The following is a 19131-nucleotide window of genomic DNA, read 5'->3' on the forward strand; positions in this document are numbered from 1 at the left end:
AAGGGCACTGTTGGTCATCTCGTTCACAGGACACTGCTTAATTTGTTATCAACTCCAAATTTTACTGCCTGTCTTTGAAATGTGCACAAAAACCCAAAAGCTAGTTCTTTTGCTTTTGTTGGTCTCTCGCTGCATCTGCTATGCCTTTTCTTTGCTTAACTTTTGATTTTTATCTCTGGCAGGTGGATACCGTTCGGTCATTGCTTCAGGAGCACATCATCGATGAGGCCAATGCTCGTCGTACACTGACTGTCGATGACGTTCCGCAGAGTGAAGATGGACTGAAGCAGCTCATTGTGAGCCTTACCACTGCTCTTGTATTACGGGGACACAGCGCCGCAGAGATGTGCTAGAACTGGAACACGAATGTTAACGTTGAGGCTGCCAAGCGTCTCATTTTCTAGCGGAGCCGTGGCTTTGTATGGCTGTCAGCGTGGCTGAACGCATACACAGCTTACGCACCCTGTTTTAGAGGTAATCTGCCACGTGTTCAAAGAGTGGGCGTACCGAGATGGCTTGGCATCATGTGCGCTGTCTTCCTGGGCTTTTAGTACTGGAAGTTATGTCGAGTTGGAGCTTTTCGTGACAGCTTTGTCCCATTGCTGGCGACATTATCGGCCGTGGGGGTGGAATGGATGCGAAAGCGTGGCTGGCTTCGCTTCATGCTCCCGATGTAAGACGGCGTAGACACGGCATCAAACCGTTTCTTTCATTGCAACTCTCAAGCTCAACAAAATGAATTCTTTTCTCATTCAGATTTGCTTTTTCCGATTGCCCGATAATTAGGAAAATATTGCAGCCCCTTTCGTGTGAGAAAAATCCGTTGCAACTGTACTTATTTGAATAAAAGGTAGAGTTTCAATGTAATAAAATTTAGGTAAATTTCAGCAAATTGCCGATTTGACCGACTTATTCATATTGAGGTGCAACTGTATCTAGCTGATATCATTATTAGCATCATGTTGCAGATCTGTGCGAAAGAATAATAAAAAAGAATCTGAGCTTTCGTTTTCATTGTCATTGTTTAGCAGGTTGAAAACATAGTGAACTTTACAAAGTATAAGGCAAACAATTTCTTCTGCTCAGGTAGTGCGTCCTGCGTTGGTGGCTTTTGCCTTACGGTACATAATGCTCAGTCTTCCAGCATCAAACGTTCCCCTTCTTGCCGACCCATGTGTCTTTTGTGCCTCATAGGGGGCCCAGTGCCACAATGCGGCCATCAACCTGACAACCAGGCTACTGACCAGCATTGGCCAAGGAGTCGGAGCTGGAGGTCATCCATCTAGGCATAGCCCTTACTCACTCCAGGTACGCCTTACTGTCCTCAACCCTTTGTGTGTGTTGTGGTAGGCAGAGAGATCCAGGAAGCATTTGTATTTAGAAGGATCCGAGGAGGGTAGTTTATGGGAAGGTGGCTGGGAGAGGCCTTTATTCTGCAGGCTGGTGGTGATAAAGGGGCCACCGAGATTGCTGAGACTGGACAGGAGTAGTGATGGATTGTTAATGGCTTTTATATTATGGATGATTTATGACTGGTCGTCTGTGGCTGGATTGTGGCTGTAGTACTCACAGGAACTGGTCATGCATGGCAGCTGTGGTGGTGCTGTCAAGTTCAAACTTAAAGGAAACTGCTGCAGCACTGCATCTCACCAATGTGTGTGATGTGCGTGTATATGTTGACAGAAGCAGACTAGAAGAGTGAAGGTCACCACACTGGCTGACAGTTAAAGTTGAAACATGTGAAAAGAATGTCTCCTCATAGTGGCACAAAACAGCTTGCAGACTATTTGAGGACAACCAACATGTTGTAATATGTTGGGTGCCTGGGCAAGCTCCATAGAGTGTAACGAGCTCGCAGATAAAATTGCAACTTCAATACCAACAAAACCTAGAAATCCATTCATACCCGTTCCTGCCACCGAGCTGAAGCCATTCCTATGCAGAAAGCTCAGGAGCTTTTGGCAACCCCTGTGGGATGAGCAAACATTGATTAAGCTCCATATAATTCAGCCAGTTCTAGGGAACTGGCCATCATTAACAAAGTCACGACGATCTGAAGTTCTCTTTTGCCACCTCAGAATAGGGTATACGTGTGGTACACATTCATGCCTTTTAACTGGTGCTGAACCTCCCTTCTGTGGAAGATGGGGTGAGAGGCTGACCGTACTCCATGTCTTACTGGAGTGCCGGGAAGCTGAAGAAGTCCAAAGACGGCACCTTCCCTTGGCATACAAACAATGTATCCCTTTACATCCGACACTGTTTCTTGGACATCTATTTGCAACCAAGGCAGTGCTTAACTTTTTCAGTTATGTAGTGCAGCATGTTATTAGCCCGAGAAATTCGTAGCCCTCCCTCTATCTAGAGGGTTTTGCTGCGAACTTAAGTGTTTCATAGCGCACGTGCCTCCAGACCCTTTTTCTCAAGGCTTTTAGTGAGGCGGTAGTGCTAGTGTAATCAACACGTTCTTTTGTCATTTATTTTCATTTTAGAATATATTTTATGGTCATCGCTTGCATCACTTGTCCTTCACATTATTTTAATACTTGTATATTTTACGTACCCTACAGGAAATATGTTAGGCCTCCATACAGCCTCGATACATCTGATAGTTGTCACTGACAACATCATCGACTTTCCCACACCATTTCTTGGCGCTCTTTGACGATCCCTGGCCCTTGCACCAAAAAACCCCATACAACATCATCTGACAATTTTGCATCACATAATCATGTGAAACAAGCTTAGTAGTAATTCACTCGCTTTTCCGCCTTGCAGCTGTGGTACACGCGGCTGGCGCTCTTTGTGAAACAGCGCAAGTTTGCCTATGCGGAGGTTGAGGGCGATGCCTTTGGGGACCTGGATAAACCGGACCTGTTCTACGAATTCTATCCAGATACCTACCCAGACAAGCGAGGTGGGTGTGTTTAATGCTCCTCAGTCTAGCTACACTGGTCACGTAGCGCGCAGTTTCCGTTTTCTAAGAGTGGACCTCCTGATGACTTCAGGTTCGATGGTGCCATTCGCCATGCGTTTGCTGCTGGCTGAGCTTCCGCAGTTCCAGGGAAACCACTGCACGGCTCTCAATTCCCTCTACAAACTCCTCAATGTTGTGCACAGGGTAAGTGAGCAGAGCCCGTGCAAAAATGAAGTTATGCATTATACTTGATTGCACATCAACAGAAAGTCTGTTTAACCCTTTCGCTGTCGGACCTTTCTGGCCGTGACGCACCCCCAGTGTTGGCTTGGTTTCAGGGAACGAGCATAACAGGGAATGAACATAGCAATTTATTTTTGATTATGATTGGTATACAAATAACGTAGTCAATGCTATATGCACATTTCAGTGTTCTGCAGCTGCTGTTAGTAAACATCATCATCATCATCAGCCTGACTATAAAAACCGTTCAACATCCGAATCTGACGATGCGGAACCCTCTTCCTCGCATGTGACTGTGTCCGAGTCCGAATCCGAGCTCGGCTCGTATTCTAAATCGGAATTGAGCCACCGCACCAAGGAGCAGACGAAGGTCCCGCGCACTCAGCCATCCGAAAGTAACCGCGCGCTGGGAGGATGCGCTTTCAGTCGCCCGCACAACGGAGAGAAACGGGACGTTGCGTGATCAAGAAGACAGAGGGAGATGGAAAAAGGCTAAAACAAAGTTCGAAGGGCTTTACGTTTACTGCTGCGAGTCGGAAGCGACGGTGCGGCGAGAGAGCGAAAGCAGCAATCGAGTCACTCTTTTCGGAGAGGCAACGGCACGTGCGCCTGAACTTGACGCGGCGTAGCAGACACAATAACAGAAGAAAAATAAAAGCCTTCAAACCAGCGGAGATGGCAGAACAACCCTTGAACCCATAACCACACGCGCGCGACGCATGATCCAGCGAACGCGGAGCCACCGCGCCACCCAGCAAAGAGAAAGTGGGAGTGGCAGTCGCACCGTACTCTTCAATACATGGGTTAACACAGGTCGGGGAGAATATACGAACTTGTAGAAAGAGTCAACAGATGGCGTGGCCAATTCAGGAGCGCCAGCTTTGCGCTCAGGCGCGAAATTTTGAACCCGCGATAGAGAACGTACCGGTACGTCAGTGACACCGTGGGGGGGAAGCGCGATGACGTACCGGTACGTCCGTGACAGCGAAAGGGTTAAAGGGCCTCTCACCAGGTTTGGCCATTTTTAACAAACAAGCATAGCATACACATGATGCATTGACGGTCGTGTCTACAAAGTAATATGGCACCGCGTGCCATGAAAACAGCTGAAATTCCAAACCAAACATCACGCTCCTTCCCTGTCGAGAATGTCCGCTTCCAGCCAGAGAGTCACGGTCACACACACAATCGCCTCTTCACAGAGCTCGTTTTGTCATTAACCACGACTAATCATCCAGCGCAAAAGGTGCGATTTCACTAGAAAGGAGGCGGGGCTCGATGCTGCGGTATGTCCTCGGCTCCAGTATGGGAGAAGGGAGGGAAGGGAACGGTACTAGAGGCAGAGGGAGAGAGTGTTTCCATTGGCAGTGATGCTTGGCTCCTGACAGCATGCTAACAGGACAGTTAATTTCTTCTATCTCCTCCAATAATGAACCGATTTGAAAAAATTGTTTTGGTGAAATGCTTCTTAAATGGCGTTTCACTGCTTTCGGTGTATGTAACCAAATTTGCAATGGGATCTGGTGAAGGGCCGTTTAAGGCAACAAAAGTGGTGCAGAAACCATCAGAGGTTGTCGTCAAAATTGGCGATAGTTTGTATGACCATACGAATAAGTGGATAGGGGTGTGCAAATGGTAACTTTTGGGACTGAATCGAATACGAATTGAATTATTTTGAACCAAGTTGAACTGAACGTTGAATACTTTTCAAATGCTCTTGAATGAAAACCAGCTGTTTTTACCATTATTGTAAAGCCATGTTCATATCCTAGTACAGTCAACACTCATTACAACAGACAAATAATCCAATGAGAAATGTCCGTTATAATCCAAAGTCCATTATATATATATATATATATGAAAGTATGGCCACGGTATGTTGTGAAATGGTGCAACTTTGCATATATCAATACTGAAGGTGATCGCAAGAACTATAAAACATCAAATTTAAGCTTACGCTAATTGTACAACCATTGCAGCACAGTGCCTTGCCGTCCTCTGTTTATCAGATGCCATTTGCCAAAATATGGCCTTTACCCAGCACTAGAGCATATAGTAAGTACGCACACAGCGGCAAAATTAACAGGTACCACAGCAGAGTTTAGTCGGCCGAGCTACTCCCCGTCGTGCCAGCCAATGTTAATAGGTTGGTACCGGCCACCCAGCCCAAGTGCAGCATTGCCACTGGTGACACAAACATCGGCTACAGTTTCTTTTTCTTGCAAAACAGTGGTTGGTAGAATAAATCACTCTTCATCTAATCTTTCGCAATGGCCACTGTCAGATGGGCAGCACAAACGAGAGCTATGATACGACGCAACTTCAACTTTGAGCCCGTGTCCACCAGCTGCTGCACTACTTGTGACATGGCTCATTTGCATCACACGCTTTGCTGTCTTGATGTTGCGAATAGCAGTCTGTCTTCTTATTTGTGTGAGTTGATGGGATGAGCAATAAAGCGTTCTGAAAACGGTGAATTTTGCAATTGTCGGCAGTTGTTTTTGAAGTGCCATATCCTATGGCATTGCTCAGTGCATTAGGCCTAGCGGCACCTTCTGCACTTCAGTGACGTTGAGCCGGCAGGACGTTGCACGGAATCTGCCAGTGCTCATCCTATCAACTCATGCAAATAAGAAGACAGACTGCTATTCGCAACATCTAGACAGCAAAGTGTGTGATGCAAATGAGCCGTGTCACAAGTAGTGCAGCAACAAGTAGGTATCTTGTTGCTAATGGGTTCGTTCTTTAAGAAAAAGTGCATTTTACGACATTCTGCCAGCTTCTGGAAATAGTTGTGTGCAGTGCACTGCCACACACACGCATTGCCGCAGCAAAATATGTTGTATTTACACCACCCAGACAAAATCTGAACAAGAATTTGTCCATCGTAGCTGATAGTCCCTTATAGCCGGCTCTGTTAAAACCAGAATTTCTTGCATGAATAGCATAGGCATACCAAATTGAGTAAGAAGAATGGTCTGTTATATCAGAAACTATGTTGTATGCGGATCCATTGTAACGGGCGTAGACCGTACTAATAACAGTGTTAACAGGTTCCTGTGATAACGTTGCACATTTTGAAGCGTTGTATAATGGAAGTCCAAATGGAGCATTAGGAACAAATAAGCAGTTTTTTATTATTAGGACTTCTGAGAGTGCGAGTTATCGCTGTAAGTCTGCTCCCTAAGCTATGTTTAGGGTGCCTCCACCATGTAACTTGTTGCATTTTATGTCTCCTGTGGCCTCCAGGATAAGATTTATCCCATCTTTGCTCCAAATTTATGTTTGATTGTGCACACTTTTTGAAAACAAGTTCAAACTATTAACAAAATATTTCTATTTGCAGTACTGACTCTTCTATATGAAGACTGAATCGAATAGGGAATTGTTTGATTTGCCATTCAAAATGTTTTGTATATATTCGCATACTCCTATTAACACACATGTGCAAATTGCAATTTGGGCCCTCAATGAAATGTTGCGAAAAGTATTTACTTGCAGCTGGCCATCTAACAGTGTTGGGAAATGTATTGATGAGAGACCTCACGGCTGCATCATGGAATTCGATCCTTTTCCTCAGAAGTGGAGTTTATAGTTCAGCGCCAGAGGAATTGCAAAATTTTGCTTAATTTTCTTTACGGTGAGAGAGAGAAAAAAAAATTTCATGGCAGAACTGTCGTGCTCATAAAATTTATCTGTGAGCTTTTCTGTCAATTGTTTCTGCGCAACTTTTTCATTTCCCTTTGCAGATTCTTGGAAATTTAACAAATGGCATATCTGAAGACGGCAGCTTGCTGGACATGAGTGAACAGTTGAGACAAGGTGAGGGAGGGCACTGAGGGTTTGTTACAACCGTGTCTTCTCATCAATACCGTTCTGTATTTTGCTGGTGTATTTAGTAGCTGCTGATAGTCCCTGTGATACAAATGTTGAGTGCAAGTGCAGGGAGTGAGTGGTTGCAACAAGGCAAAATGAGTGAAGTGGGACTACAACTGCATACGCCATCTCAGAGATACTGTTCTAGGTTTGCTGGTGTGATATAGCAGCAGCAGATTTCCTCGATAAGTACAAGTCACTGTTCTGTTATTACTGTCACTCTTTTCCTTTCTTTCGGCAGCAGAGGGACAATCGGGAGTGCATTTTTAGCTTTATGTGAAAGACACGGGCAGTGTTTTAAGGAATGCATTCAAACTTTGTTAGAAGTTGTGCCCAACACAAAAATACCTTCATTATATCTGATATTCGTTATCAGCATATATACATTTAAGCCTCTATATAATGAACTTCAATATAATGAAATTCCCGATATAACAAAGTATTTAACTTTTCATAACCTCTTGTCCATAGAACACTATGTAATTAGAACTTCAATATAAAGAAGTGTGCATGCGACTTCAAGACAACGAAATTTTGCTTCTGCTGCAAAAGAATTCTGAGACAATAAATGGAAACATCCACGGATGCAAATAGTCAAATGATTGAATTACAAGTGGCTGCTTGCAAACGCACCTCTCAAATCGCACGCCGCAAGACAAGAGCCATATGAAGTCAAAGTGGGATAAGACCCTGTCGTGCCTCAAGCACATTGTGCTTTAAGTGCGAACGAAAGTGTGCGAGGGTGAGAAAGAAAGATGGTGGCTTCACGCATGAGTGCTGCCTTTCTGAGTGAGCAAATGGAAAGACTGGGAGCGGAACGAGCTCGTGGTAACGCAATCAAGTGTGCGCGAGGGGTGGCGTGGGTAAGTTGCGGGGTGTCTACCAACCGGGAAAACCTGGAAAACCGGGAATCTTCAGGGATTTTGGGTAGTCTGGAAAAACTCGGGGAATTTGTGCCTCTATCAGGGAAAATGAGCTGTGATTGTATTGAAGGGGTCGAAAGTCGCGGTAATGCTGGCTCGAGCAACAGACAGAAATCGTATTGAATTGTCTTTGACGCCCTGTCGTTAGCTGGAGGAGTTGCCAGTGTAGTCAACGACCGACTTTCCGAATGCCCGATAATTTCGACGGCTTCACGGCACGACCACGTACCCCATAGAGTCGATACATCAGAACGTCTCAAATTTTGGACGCAAGAAATGTTCCCCGTCCGATTTTCTGGATTTTTTGCCGTGACCGCAGGTCCGAAACGGCCTTAATCAAAGTCACCACCGCTGCCATTTTGATTACTTCGCCGCCTCGAATCGGCGCTCCCGCACGCAGATCCGCTGGCAGCCAGCCACCACTGCGGCAACGCTAGACCTAGCTGCTTCTGTGTTCGCTATTTACCTTCTTGCCGTTGGGCGCCGTGTTTTTCTTCGAAAGAATTCGCTGCTGTCAGCAATGGCACCGACTCCACTTTTTTGGTCCTCACGATTGGCTTAGAAGCTTGGAAAGCACGGCGCGTTGCATAATCCCAGTTCCCGAAAGTCAGCTTCGCCCCTGTACAGGAATGTTACTTGGTGAAGCATGCTCAAAAGTATTGCAGTGAAGCATAACAAGCGTTGGAAGGGGCTACTGCCACGGGACACAGTGTGTATTCCTTAATTATACATACGCGCACCCGGTATCTCTTGTGACAGAACGACAACCGATATGCCTAATACATGTACCTGCACGCCTTCAGAGCGTTTTCGAATGTGCCTGTGGCGGTTTGAGCCCTTAAGGGCACTAAATGACATGCATTTATTTTTTCCAACTGGCCGAATTTTCGGACATTTTCGCGACCCATAGGGAGTTAAAAAAATCGCAGGTGGATTTTTAAACTGACCAAGAAGATGCTTCAAATGGTCCGTGGGGGCGAACGAGTGGCGGCAGGAGGACAAGAACAGAAACGACCTACGCATTGAGGAATGAACGGGAAAGGAAGCGTGCTGCCGCCGTTTTGAAGGAGCTTGAGCTCAAGAAACAGTGTTCGCTGATGCCGAGGTGCAGGTGTCCCTCATCAAAACTAAAATAAACTCTTTAAAGCAGTGAAACACAACACTGAGGCGTCGTGTGTGGGCTGAGAGTATGTCAGGACAGTTGAGGTTAACTTACGAGCTGTAGAGAGAGCATCTCAATTGTGAAAAAGTTCGGGCCTCATACCACTGCACTTGCTATCAGTTGATAGAAATGGCTCCTATTCGACAATATTAGCTTCTGTATACATCTCCTTTTCATTCGTATTTGAGAACGTCCGACTCGATTTGCAATTTTTTTTGGAGACATTTTATTTGCTGCACATTTTACTAACTTCTCCCTTCTATTCTTTTTTTGAATGACATAAACACTTCTCCTTAGTATTCAAATTGGATTAAATTGTTTTTTTCTTACATTTTTTTATATGTTTACTAGATAGTGACAGCATCGGGCGATATGGTTTCAGCCTGTCTTGACAGAAAACATAGTTCTGCATCACTCAGAGAATTTTGCGAAAGCACTCAGGGAAAACCTGGAAAACTCAGGGAATTTAGAAATGTCAACTTGGTAGACACCCTGAAGTTGGCATGCGTCTCGGCCATGGCTGCACATTGCTGTATGCATGGCTGAGCACATACACAGCCGCGCACCCTGCTTTAGAGATAATCTGCCGCGTGTGGAAAGAGTGGGCATGCCCAGACAGCGTGGCATCGTGTAAGCTGTCTACCCGTGCGTTTAGTGTTAGAGGTTGTGTAATTTCGAGTTTCGGTGATCCGTTGGAGCGAGAGACAGATGAAGCATTCACTCCCTGTGGCCGGCGCTTTTCATGATGGGTGCGAGCGACACTATCAGCCGTTTGGGCGCATTGCGTGTGAAAGCATGGCTGGCTTCGCTTAATTTGCACCACCGATGTGAAGATATCGTCAATGTGGCATGAAACCGTATCGTTCATTGCCGACTCCCAAATTCATCAAAATGAATTGCTTTCTCATTCAAATTAGCTTTTGATTGCCCTACAATTCAGAAAATTCTGCGGCCCCTTTCCATGTTAAGAAAAGTCGATTGGTGACTGTACTCATTTGCATAAAAGGTTGAATTTCAATGCAAAAAAATTTCGATATACCAAAGCAAATTGCCGATTTTTCCTACTTCGTTATGTTGAGGTTTAACTGTATATATTGGTATTTGCCAAAGACATTTCAGATTTACTTTGTTACATTCAGTTATTTATTATATTCCTCTTTATTATATATAAGCATCGTGTCAACCTGGGGACCCCAAAATTCAGGAGATTCATCTAGACAATTAAGGAAGGGGGGAGGGGGGTATGTGAGAGTCCATTTTTTTGTGAGACTCCTTCACTCCTCTTTTTTTTTTCTGTTCCACAGCAACATCAGAAACAGTTTTGAATGGTTGTCAGTACAGTTATTAGTTATCTTGGCACTCATGCTGTGATCAGAGACGACGCGTGTATAATTAAGGAGCACATACTAATTCTCATGACAGCGGCCCCTTTCCACTATTAATATGCTTTACTGCAAAACATGGCTGTATAGTGGCGAAGCTGACTTAAGTGAATCGGCCATTGTGCAACGCCAGAGTCCTTCCATGTTTTTTCTGGTCACGAAACTGCCGCCTCAGTTTCATATAGAGCCAGCGCTCGCCGCTAGAGGCGCAACCGTGCATGAGAGGGCATGCGAACGCCGCTACCGCTGTGGTTGTGTGCGGGGCAGCCTCGGTATTCTAGCTTTCTCAACTTCCTCAACCATCGCTTTAGTTTCACGTAACGATTTTTAACATTGACTATGCTTAAATTACTGCCTGAGCGCGTCTTCTGCCTTGATATGAGCGCCCGGGACGAAAAAAAAAGCCGCTCATAACATGGAGCTTGCGGCGGTCTTAGACCAAAAAAAAATCTGGGATTTTAAGAGCCAGAACCGTGAAACGAGTATGAGGCACGCCGTTGTGGAGGACTCAGGATTAATTTTGACCACCTGGGATCCTTTAAAATGCACCTAAATTTAAATAAACGGGTGTTTTGCACTTCGCCCCCGTCGAAATGCGTCCGCTGTACGTGGCCGGGCGGTCTCGGTCCAGTTTTCTTCATTATCGCCGTTCACCTCAACACTTCGGTGGGCTTCGCTTTTTAATATTTGCCTGAAATCAAACACCGCGCATTCGCAACAAAGCGCCAGTGGTCCCACTTATCACCAGATGCAAACATATGGGCTGTTGCACCCCCGCTTATCCGTAAGTAAGCGCCAACTCTCCGTTGTGCATAGCGCCAGATTGTTCGCCGAGCACAGCTGTTCACTTTCTGTTAAACTGTGGCAGAGAAGGACTCTGACTGTGGGCAGTATCTTATAAGGAGATCAAAAGAATGAAATTGTTATTGCAAAGGGCTGCTACCGTAGAATACTTAATGACAAAGAAAAGGAAATTGAGCTGCTCCGTGCGCTTAAGATTTCTCTGCAAAGCGATGCCATTTTTGAAAGAGATTTAGGTAGGATTAATTCAAGACAAACTTCGCTACTAAATATCTTCGGTGCGGCTTTTAGCAACGGATTAAGGCGAACGTGAAGTGTTAGGACCTGCACAGTTGGAACTAGCTGTATTGTAATTAGGCAATTGCCTTAGCAAGCAGTCGTTTAGAAGCGTCAGTAAGCCCAGCACTTATTCACGCTGCTCGTGGTTTCGACGCAGAAACGACGAGACTAGGTATTTTGGTTGTTAATGTGCAACTATTTACAATATGTTAAAATGCTGCAATCACCAGTCCTGATATTCTTATCACGATCGAAAAATGAAAAAAGATTATAATTCAATTAAGAAAAGAAATAAAACATGTTGATGCAAAAACAACATACAAGCACGATCATTTATTTATCATGTAAAATAATCGGAGCGAAATACAGACAGCACAGAGGCATCCGGTCACGAATGGTCCACCATTCACAATGCAAGAAGTTGGTAAAAGCATGGCACTGATATAATAAGCATAAAGGAATAACATCAAACGTGAGAGATATGCATTGGGGTGCAGGAAACAAACACCAGCAAACGAATGGCAATAAATACAGAATGCATAATCGATTATTTCTATAAAAAAGAAAGTGTAAAGCATAAGCATTTCATAACACATGGCAAAACAACTCTCAAACGAACACAAGTAGCCACATCACAAATACGCAATTTTTTTTTTAATGGCTTGTTAGAGATACCACCATTCTACTTCTTCAGCTGTTACTTGCAACACGTGTTCGGCATCGTTGTCCCACCCCACCACTTCAACTAAACAGCCCAGCACTCGAAAAATAGCACAGCACATGCACAGAACACACCCGATCACTCAGCTCGCTTCGCACTGCGCACGCATTTCGGTACGTGAACGATGCCCTCTGCGGCACAGTGGCGCCGCGTCGCGGCACCTTTGGGCAGCATATGAACCTCTCCCATAGCGTGACGGCGGAGTTTCGTGACCAGAAAAACATGGAAGGACTCTGGCAACGCATATTAGAACCTTTGCCACACACGAATTCCTCGATGCCTGTCTCGATCTGAAGCAAACCGATTTAGGGCTGCAATGCCTGCACACAAATGGCTTGTATTTAGATCTCATGTTGGTTAGCTACCTATTAGATAACGGCTTTACAATGCAACTCTGCTGCATGACGTGTATTTTTTTTTTTCGCGGTGGGACTGGGGCAGTTTTTGTGGAGATCTGTGGCCGTGTCTGTATAATCTGGAGGATCGGTAAAAATTAGGGAGTCTTCCGTAAAAATTGGGAGAGTTGGCACGTATGTGTGAGGGCTCAACGGTACTTTCTTCTTTGTGCATTGTCATGAAGGAATTTCATGATATGTGTAACCTGCTCGTCTGCAGCATCCATGAAGTTATGGGAAGACCGTGAGTGCCGAGTCTACTTTGCCATCCTCAACTGTGTCCTCAACCAAAAGGTGAGTGCCATATAACTCGGCTTCTTTTACTTGCTGCTGTTCGAGCAAGTTTGTGGGCCACTAACCTCAACGAAAAAGTACTGCTGTCCTGGCGCAGCATCTACTTAAGTATTTTTGCTAATATTTACTAATGGCATTAAATTACTCCACTTGTGTGATCACAGTGTCTCTGTATGATGCTTTTGCTCCTGGCCGTAAGGCTTCAGACGAACTGATTTGGAGGGAAATCTGGTATTAGCGTTGGCATGAGTTACCATAGCGGCACTTTCACTGTGATTGGATTGATGAGCGGTACAAACACTGGCTTGATTTGGCTTATGGCCTAGAGCCCAGTGCAGTTATGACCACGTAAATTTATTTTCAGTCAATAAGACCGTCACAACATATTGCTAAATTTTTTCTTTATACTTCACAGACAAAGCTCGTAGCTAGAAATGTTGCGCATACTGTAATGCATTGTGAGGTTGCTAATCTGCATGCTTCGCACTCCAGAACTGTCATTCTGCTCACTGATGATAATTGGCAGAGGCCACATCATCATGAGATTGTTACATAAAGCGGGCATGTGAGGTCAGGGAATCCATAATATTCTGTGAATCTTCATAGCAATAGAGTGGAACCACCAAGCTACAAGGGAAAGGGACGGGAAATGACCAGAAAGGAAATGGAACACTCAAAGCTGGAAAACCTAACCCACAATAAAGCAAACAAGTCAGTGAATGTCAGTGAATTCCCGTTTGAAGTCTGTGCTACTCATCCCTCCTATAGTGGTTGAAAGATCGCAGCTGAAGTTTTCCGTCTGCTAAGTTTGTATGAAGCTAAATGCCCTTGCATGCAAAAGTAGTTGTGAGGCTCACGTATGAACATTACAAGACAATGTTCACTTGGAGTGACATACAATGTGCGTTGTGCACAAAAATGTTGGCGCCTTCACGGGTCTCGTTAAGAGGATATATTATTAGCCAGAGTGAATGCAGTTGAGCCTTATGAAGTGTACCTGATAGGCAGGCCAAAAAATTCCATGTGAGGCAATGTTACAGCTTGCCCGCTGTCGTAGCTTAGTGGCCAAGGTGTTGCGCTGCTGAGCTTAGGTCGAGGGTTAAATTCTGGCCACAGCGGCTGCATTTTGGTGACGGTGAAATGCAAGATTGCATGATTTAGGTGCACTTAAAGAACCCTAGGTGCTCAAAACTGATCCGGAGCTTCTACACTATGGCATGCTTCATATCAGATCGCGGTTTTGGCATGTGAAACACCAGAATTTAATTTTTTTTTTCTGTGTTATGGCTTAAAATGTCACTAAAGAGAAGCACTACAACACTTCAGACTTATAAATCATTCTTTAAAAAAAAGTTTATTTTCTTTAATTTTGCGGTAAGAGCTCGATTACTGGAAGAGAAAATGCTGCCCAATTTTCCACTTCATGAATGCGTGCCGCAGACTGCATTGCCAATACGTCATCCCGACATAGCGCATTTCAATTTATTTTGTAGTGTTGTACAACTCATGTTGTAGTGCAGTAAATGCTCATGAAACTTGCCGAGTTCAGCATTTGGCTTTTTTAGAATACAGACCCATGGCATCACGTTGAGCTAGTACAAGAACTTCAAGGTGGTGTCGCCGCCCATCTTTAGTTTTAGATGCGTGAGCATTTTTGTGCCTGCCCATTGAGGAAACTATCCTTCCATCCATCATGTAAGACGAAGCACGGCAGCAGCAGAAGCAAGCAAATTGACCTTTGTACTGCCTCTCGCTTCAACGTGAACTAAGCAGCGAGAACGCAGTGCACACGAAACTATCAGCACTTGGCGCCCTCTGTCACCGTTGCAGATCACTTTCAAGATAGGGCCCGCTCGACGGCCGCCAGAGTACTGTTGATTGCAGTTGATAATGCTTCGACACGGATGGAGGAATGATAACGGCTTATAATGATCGGAACCTCACCAGCGTACTTCGCACTTCCACCTGCAGTAGTTTTGCTTGTGTCATCGATCCACCTTTCGTCGCCGCCCGCAGCAGCTCAGTTCACCACAGCGCTGTCATTTATACTGGCCTGATCAAGTTTCGTAACATTGAGAACATAACATCATAACCACCGGGTTGCGTGGAGATGAGCAAGTGGCAGAGTGCTTACACATATTGAGGCAACTCCTAGAGGAATTTCTGCACAATCTTTTTGTCTTTTTTTCTGGCTCGCTGTGGCTTTTCTCATGGTAAGAGTAGCATTTTTCGTATTGTAGAAAAGTAATGTCGTTTGTCCAGGTAAACTTATTTCTTTATTTAGTAGTGTCTCTTTAACACCAGTAAGACTGAAATTAGCAATGCCAGGCGAGGGGACCGTTGACTGCATATAGAACCAGACTGCAGCTTAAGCTAGCCATATTTACTTAGCTTGCATTGCACTGTAATTGAGCCCTTGACTAGAATTACCATCAATTAAGAAAGTGGTCCAAGCATGGAAGACAAAAAAGAAAGGAGTATAATGCAAGTGGAAATATTCTGCTGTAAAAACAATGTGACTTAAAAAGCTGCAGTAGCATTGGATGCACACTACGAGCAGTTCTGAGAAGTGCGAACAAGTGTGTTCTAGATGAGGTTTGCCCTGTGCCTCACATTGTTCATAGTGTCAATTGTAGCTGGCCAGCCCATCAGCTTTCTGCTAGTTCTTGAGTTCTTGAAGTCCTGCTGAAGGCTGGCCTGGTCATGTGCGGCACGCAGGACTACATAGTGGCCATCAAAGTGGCCAGGATCCTGCTTGAGAAGAACAGTGGACGCAAAGCGCAGCTGCATTCAGCCATCGGAAGGATATACCTCCAGGTAAGGCGGTGAAGTGTTGTGCCAGTGCCAATTTACAGGGCTTATACTTAAGCATATCCCCTTGCGACCTCTCATACATTATAATGCGCATTGACTTGAGTAACTGGAAGCCAGACTAGACTTGGAAGCTAGACTTGGAAGCAATTGCACAAAAATATCCATCATGAACATGAAGTTGGATGCATGTGGAACTGTATGGAAGCGGTTTAAACATGTTTTAATGAGATGGCATTATAGGGAGGGAGACTTTGGGCCGATCCCAAAGGATGTTCAGTCTGAAAAATGTGGGCCGATCCCAAAGGCCGTGCACTGGGGGAAATGTGGGCCGATCTCGAAGGCTGTGCAGCCTGGTAAATGTGGGCTGATCTCGAAGGTTATGCAGTCTAACACAACGGCTTAAAATGGTAACTGACACGAGAGAAGAGTGTGAGACACGCGTGATGCACGTGCCTCATCTTTAAAAGAACAACCTCGGCACAAGAGAAGCATGCATGCGTGTGATTGTGGCCTAATGGTTGGAGCATTTGTCTGCTGTGCTGGGAAACAGAGGTTCAATCCCACCATCGATCACTGATTTCTTTATAGCATTATAGCCAAACTTCACCTACTTCGGAGGTATCTGACAGTAAACTCGAGGTGTGTTGAGCGCATGCGAGTGCATCACATTGTGCACGAAATTACAAGTTTGTTAGGAGATACGAGGTATAGAAAGGTCATTTCATTAAATGGGAGTCTGCAAGGTCATCCAAGACAACCAAGTGCGTGCAACTGATTCCTTTTCTTCCTTCTCTGTGACTTTTTCATTAACAGCTTGGGGATGTGGAAACAGCTCAGAGCCACTTCCACAAAGCTGAGGCCCTGTACCACAGCATGGCTTTGGAGGGGAGACTCGAAATTCTCATTAACAAGTGAGTCTCCTGTCAGCACTAGCCTCCTTAGGCTTTCAAAGCTTTTCACATCAGCGGTGTCCTTATGACAGGACGCTTGCCACAAGATAGACTTTGCGTGTTTCTCAAATTTCTCACGCCTATGACTGTGTTTCAATCCTCTCCATAGACAGCTAAGTAGACAGATAAGCAGACAGCAGCCATCTTAAGTCTTGCTTCAGTTCTCATGAAGCTGGCAATAGGGTTGGCTTCTCGAAGACAGCATTGATGTCAAAAAATAATGAAGACATCTTTGCTGTCCGGACAAGATGGCAGTTTAGCAGAATGCTTGGAAACTCAACGAGAAAGTCGCCTGCGGACAAGAAAAATAGTCATGCTTTCTTACATGCTCAATGTAAGCTACATTGTGTTTTCTAAAAGTTTGCACACACATGGTGTTCAAATACAGTTATCTATTAGTTTTTTTATTGTTGACGTGAGGTGACATGAAGTTACAGAGGCATCTTCCAGACGCGTTTGTTTACTTCGGCTCAAAGCTCAGCTGTCAACCTAGACTGTATGCTAGCCAGAATTTGAACACACTTTATGTGTTGACCGTACCAAGTGACTAGTCAGATGTCACCACGCCTACAAACCAACCAGAAGACCATGTCTACCAGTGACCGTGCCGGCTTGATGAGCCACATAGGGTACTTCTTAATAGGTACTGACTGTCTAGTTGGTGACCCATGATATTGCTGAAGCAGCGCACTTGGAAAAAATGTGTTCACACAAGCATGAATGATGAGGACATACAGAGGCGCTGAGCTGTCTTTTGGGGCTTTGTGACGTGCTTTATAGACAAGCTTCTAGATGTAACTTGATGGTGGGAGGAGCTTCATTGGTGTAGAAGTAAGCAACAAAGAGTGAGGTCGCATGCTCACTACGTACTGTCATTACGTACTCCACCGGCACAGTTTTTGTCAAAAGTCAAGCAAAAGTCAAGATTAGGTTTTGGCAGTAATATGTGAAAAGCTTTGTATTCATGCCAATCAGAGCAACGCAGCAAATGCAATCGAACTTAATTTTAACAAAGTCACGTCTGGTGCAAAAATACCTTTGTTATAGCCACTTTTATTCAATATCGGTAAGTCACCGCACCTTATAGGCAAGGGACGACCATAGAAACAAGACACGCAGGGCACTGCTTCTGTGGTAATTCCTTGTCTATAATTTGTTCCAATCCAAGTGGCCCAAATTTCTATTTCAGACTGATATCAGCGAGGGAAAACTTGATTTACTTCGTTAAGTCTCATAATTTGTTATATCTCTGTAAACAGCAGCAAGGGGAGGGAAGCCAGTGTGTACACCTCTGCAATTTTTCGCCTGCATCTTAGCAAAGTATTTTCTTACACTACATCTAGTAGAACTTCCTACATTCACAGACATGTAGCATGTCAGAGAAACTGTGCATAGCAGTACCAACCATCCAAATTAAAACATGCATTAGGATGCATAACACCTCTGATGTCATCACAGGCCCACCCTGTCATGCTCAGTGCAATATCATTGTCTTCAGGGCATGCTGTACACAAGAACGTTTATGCCAACTACACCTAGCACACTATGCAGAACCTAATTTCGTATTGGCTGTGCCTACCACAAATGAAGAAGACAGGTAAAAAAAAAAAAAGTTACATGGGTTAACTTTTGACTCTTGCATCGTAGCTTTGTTCACAAAGCCATGGACAAGGTTTCTAACTCTTGTGGATGCAGTCCGTCTTCTTTATTTGTGGTGTATAATTACGACTCAATGAGATTTCGTCATACTCTGGACTTGGCTGACACGCCACATTTCCGTTCTCACATGTATCTTGCCATGGTGGCTGGGGTGTTTTTCTGCCAAGTATGAAGTTGTGGGTTCGCTTTCTTGCTGCCGTGGCGGGCATTTTGTTGGGGACAGAATGCAAGACTATGCATGTACAGTGCTCACGGAATGAAACGCGTCAATTTAGGGCTAAGTAATGCGTAAACTTTCGTTTCAACCGGTTGCAGTTCGTTTCATATCGACGTAATTCTGGCGCGTACACTTACATCAGAGTCCTCGTCACCTTTGGTGACCAAATTCCTAGCGACATGACGTGGCGCTCTCGCGTACTTTGCACATATGTAGGGTTCTACTAAATGCTCCGTGTCCCATTTCATTCCGTGAGCACTGTACTTAGACTTCAGGCAGTCAAAATTAATCCAGAGGTCCCCCCCCCCCCCTCCCTCACTGCGCTGTCCTTTATAGCTTGTGAGCTGCTCTGGTAGTTTAACCACTACACTTGGTTTTGATTTGTTCCTGTGCAGAGGTACAATGGCCCTGGCTCTGAACAACTATGCAGAGGCATATCACTTTTATGAGGAAGCCAGCAAGCTGCAGCCAAAGAATCCCCTGGTGAGTTCGCTTGCC

General features: G+C 44.8%; 1 protein-coding gene across 1 annotated transcript in view; it reads left to right on the forward strand.

The window, feature by feature from the left end:
- LOC126527981 (trafficking protein particle complex subunit 12) overlaps positions 1 to 19131 on the forward strand; it is a 33010-nt gene that overhangs the window by 9738 nt on the left and 4141 nt on the right. The window contains exons 5-13 of the mRNA XM_050175820.3: positions 183 to 296; positions 1195 to 1308; positions 2779 to 2917; positions 3009 to 3121; positions 6910 to 6982; positions 12920 to 12993; positions 15712 to 15810; positions 16621 to 16718; positions 19029 to 19116. Of these exons, the coding sequence (XP_050031777.1) occupies positions 183 to 296; positions 1195 to 1308; positions 2779 to 2917; positions 3009 to 3121; positions 6910 to 6982; positions 12920 to 12993; positions 15712 to 15810; positions 16621 to 16718; positions 19029 to 19116 (912 nt within the window). The remainder of the gene's footprint in view (positions 1 to 182; positions 297 to 1194; positions 1309 to 2778; positions 2918 to 3008; positions 3122 to 6909; positions 6983 to 12919; positions 12994 to 15711; positions 15811 to 16620; positions 16719 to 19028; positions 19117 to 19131) is intronic.

This window comes from Dermacentor andersoni, chromosome 9 (genome assembly GCF_023375885.2).
Source record: "Dermacentor andersoni chromosome 9, qqDerAnde1_hic_scaffold, whole genome shotgun sequence".
In the NCBI taxonomy this organism is placed as follows: domain Eukaryota; kingdom Metazoa; phylum Arthropoda; class Arachnida; order Ixodida; family Ixodidae; genus Dermacentor; species Dermacentor andersoni.